Here is a 3,873-nt window from a genome sequence, read left to right on the forward strand (position 1 = left end):
ATAATGAAGTAGTCTGTATCTAGTAGATTGTGAAAGAATGATTATCAGTTCCACACACAGAGATATATAAATTCTACATTTATTTAAATGAGGGAAAAAAACGTCACTGGTATCGTATCAGTATCGGTATTGGCCAATACCTAAGCCTAGGTATCGGAAACGGTATCGGAGGCGAAAAAGGCAGATCGGAGCATCCCTAGTTCTTACCAGTTTGTCTTTTTTTATTGCTTCTCCTGACCAAGAAATGGAAAAAAAAAAATGTCTCAAGTCTAGGTCAAGTTTAGGTCTGAAGTCAAGTCACAGATCTTTTTTAAGGTTTTCTATAAGAGGGTTTATAGTTTTATAAAAGATCGGAGCATCCCTAGTTCTTACCAGTTTGTCTTTTTTTTATTGCTTCTCCTGACCAAGAAATGGAAAAAAAAGTGTTTAGTGTTTCAAGGTCAAGTTTAGGTCTGAAGTCAAGTCACAGATCTTTTTTAAGGTTTTCTATAAGAGGGTTTATAGTTTTATAAACTGTGCTGCAAGACAGCATTGCTATTGTTAATTAAGAGTATTGAAAATAGTTTTTGGTTATTGAAATAATGCTGAAATAAAAGAAAAATATTAATATTAAATGAAAAACTTAAACTTAAAAAATTTGGAATGTTGCCTTGGCAACTAAATGAAATATATCATTATTTATTGATGATTCATGCAAAGCCTGTCGAAAACATGTCCAGGTCATATTTCACACCAGAGATAAGGAATATTAAATCTTTTTTTTTTTTTTTTTTTTTTACAAAGAAAATACCTACTTTCAAATTCAAATTCAAATTTGAATTTGAAAGTGGGTCTTTCGGATCTTTGTTTGAATTCTTGAATTCTTTGCATTGTGACATATTTTCATGCCAATTAATAACCAATTTTCTTATCATTATTAATTCAATATCATTATTTTTGTCTTGTTTTCCAGAAAACAACAATAACAACAACAACAACAACAACAAAACATCCTTAAAATTACATTTACCTGAGGAAAAAAGGGGGGAAAAATTACTTTTAATACTTGTTTTGCATTGATGCATAAAACATTCTCAACAGTGTCATCATTGTTATTAAAACCATTAACTGAAATAAAGCTAAAATAAAAGAATATATAAATATTAGATTAAAAACAAGCTTAAACTTTACTGAAAATTACTGAAAAAAACTGACTGAAAATGTTCAAGTACTAAAATTACTAAAACTACAAATTAAAGAATTTAAATATCTAAAAATATATTTTAAGAAATAGAAACATAAAAAAATATATAAATATATTTTGATAAAAATGCCAAAAGCACATAACAAAAAACTTAATAAAAAACAAAAAGCGAATTCACAATATTAATAAATATTCTAATAGTATGTAAATAATACTAAAATAGCACTGCTGCAGGACGATCATTTAATTTCATTTAATATATTTTTTAAAAATGTCTAGCGATTTCCATGGCTCATTAAATTATACTCATCTAAAAGAAACAATATATCAGGCTTTACTTGAATCAAAAGATCATACAAAAATAAATAGTTTATAAATAGTCTCCTCTAATTTCACATAGGACGGATCGTTTAAAATCAGTCATTTTTGGAGCTTGACAACCTCGGTCACCATTTACTTTCACAGCATGGAATAAAAAAAAACATTCTGTCTAACGTTTTGTGTTGCACTGAAGAACTGTATCGCTCACAAGCATCTAATGCAAAGACAAGTCAAGTGTGTCTATAAGCAAACGTGTGATAGTCTTCAATGCTCAATAAAGCTACGCAAAAAAATCTCTAGCATTTTAAAGATGTGCCAATCATCACTATAGCTCCAGCACTAATGGCTTCCTCTATCAGAGACGCTTCCAGACTGTCAAGGGAGGATGAATGTGCTCACGCCAGAATGAGCTGCACAATACCAAACCCACCAGGCCTGTTTCCTACACAGCATTAAGCTTAAAGTTATTTGAAATAATGTGAAGAATAGTGTTGACAGGCTCTCAGTCACTATATAGATTACAGCTAAAGATTCAACGCACTCTCAGCTAGGGTTGGGTATCGAACTCGGTACTTTTAAGGGTACCGACCGAATTGCGTCGGTACTACCGAGTACCGATTCACGTTAAATCAATCGGTGCCAAATTTCAGTACCGGAGAACGCATCTAGGCGCATACGCTACAGAGAGAGACAGAGAGATCCTGTGACGTGAGGTCACCCCTGCAACTCCTTCAAACAACACACAGGGCAAGCTGAAATGTTCTGAAGTGTGGTTACATTTCTAGGGCCATATGGTTTCTGCGAAAACGCGGACAGGATCGTGGAGTCCATTCATAAAAACGTAATTTACTCTATAGCGCGGAATGCCACGGAATTCGCCAACTTTGGATGAATAAATCAAAAGTAGCCACCGCCACTTAATTCGAATCGTGATATGAACTAGTGTCTGTGAATATTAAAATGCAAAAAGACGGTTTAAATATGAATCCTGCATGTTGCGCTTGCCTCTGTATGTATGATTATATTTAATGATAGCAAATAAAAGTTTAAATGAACTCTTATTTGTGTGTGTGTGTATGTGTGTGTATATATATATATTCATTAAACATTTGGCTCATTGGTTCATGAATCAGACTACAATGTACACTTCCATTCAAAAGTTTGGGGTCAGTAAATTAGATTTTTTTTTCTTAAATTAATACTTCTATTTAACAAGGACGCATTAATTTGATCGAAAGTGACAGTAAAGTCATTTATAATGTTGGTAAAGATTTCTATTTCAAATAAATGCTGTTCTTTTGAACTTTATGTTCATCAAAGACTCTTGAAATAAATGTATCACGGTTTCCACAAAAATATTCGGCAGCACAACTGTTTTCAACATTGATAATAACCAGAAATCAGCATATTAGAATGATTTCTGAAGATCATGTGACACTGAAGACTGCAGTAATGATGCTGAAAATTCAGCGCTGCATCACAGAAATAAATTACATTTCACTATATTTTCACATAGTAAACAGTTCTTTTAAATTGTAATAATTTTTCACAATTTTCACTGTATTTTTAATAAAATAAATGCAGCCTTGGTGAGCAGAAGACATTTTTTAAAAAGTACCATCCATCAAAAGAGTCTTTTTGTGTACTGTAACTTATTAAATGTATGTTTTTGTCCGTTACCTTCTTGGTCCACTCAATGACCTGCACCTCAGTAAAGCTTTTGTACTCTTGTACAAAAAACCTCTTCATGAGCTGGTTGATAAGGACCAGAGTGACCTTTGACACGGGCAGAGCCGCCACCTGAGCGATGACATCCGCCAGGCGTCCAGAGCCCTCCAGCACCACACACGGCGTGTGGTTCAGCATCGCATTGTAGATGGTCTGTGAATAACCATGTGAATTAGGCCTTACTGTTGTGCAGATACATATAATGCATACAATTTTCGCTATTATCAAGCCTTTCTATGATCATATGTGTATGGTTGCCTGTATTTCTACAAAACACACTACAGTTCAAAAGTTTGGGGTCAGTAAGATTTTTCTTTTTGAAAGAAATTAATACTTTTAATCAGCAAGGACGTATTAAATAATGAAAAGTGACAGTAAAGACATTTATAATGCAACAAAAGATTTCTGTTTCAAATAAACGCTGTTCTTTTGAAAACTCTGTTCATCTGTGAATCCTGAAAAATAAGATTTTCACGGTTTCCACAAAAATATGAAGCATCACAACTGTTTTCAATTCTGATAATAATCAGAAATGTTTCTCGAGCAGCAAATCAGAATATTAGAATGATTTCTGGAGGATCATGTGACTGAAGACTGGAGTAATGATGCTGAAAATTCAGCTTTGATCACAGCAATAAATT

General features: G+C 33.0%; 1 protein-coding gene across 1 annotated transcript in view; it reads right to left on the reverse strand.

The window, feature by feature from the left end:
• trpm2 (transient receptor potential cation channel, subfamily M, member 2) overlaps nucleotides 1-3,873 on the reverse strand; it is a gene marked incomplete at its 5' end in the record, with an annotated part of 36,480 nt that overhangs the window by 28,180 nt on the left and 4,427 nt on the right. Inside the window, 2 exons of the mRNA XM_016555864.1 lie at nucleotides 898-987; nucleotides 3,177-3,450. Of these exons, the coding sequence (XP_016411350.1) occupies nucleotides 898-987; nucleotides 3,177-3,450 (364 nt within the window). The remainder of the gene's footprint in view (nucleotides 1-897; nucleotides 988-3,176; nucleotides 3,451-3,873) is intronic.

This window comes from Sinocyclocheilus rhinocerous, unplaced genomic scaffold (assembly GCF_001515625.1).
Source record: "Sinocyclocheilus rhinocerous isolate Xijiao unplaced genomic scaffold, SAMN03320098_v1.1 scaffold917, whole genome shotgun sequence".
Classification (NCBI taxonomy): domain Eukaryota; kingdom Metazoa; phylum Chordata; class Actinopteri; order Cypriniformes; family Cyprinidae; genus Sinocyclocheilus; species Sinocyclocheilus rhinocerous.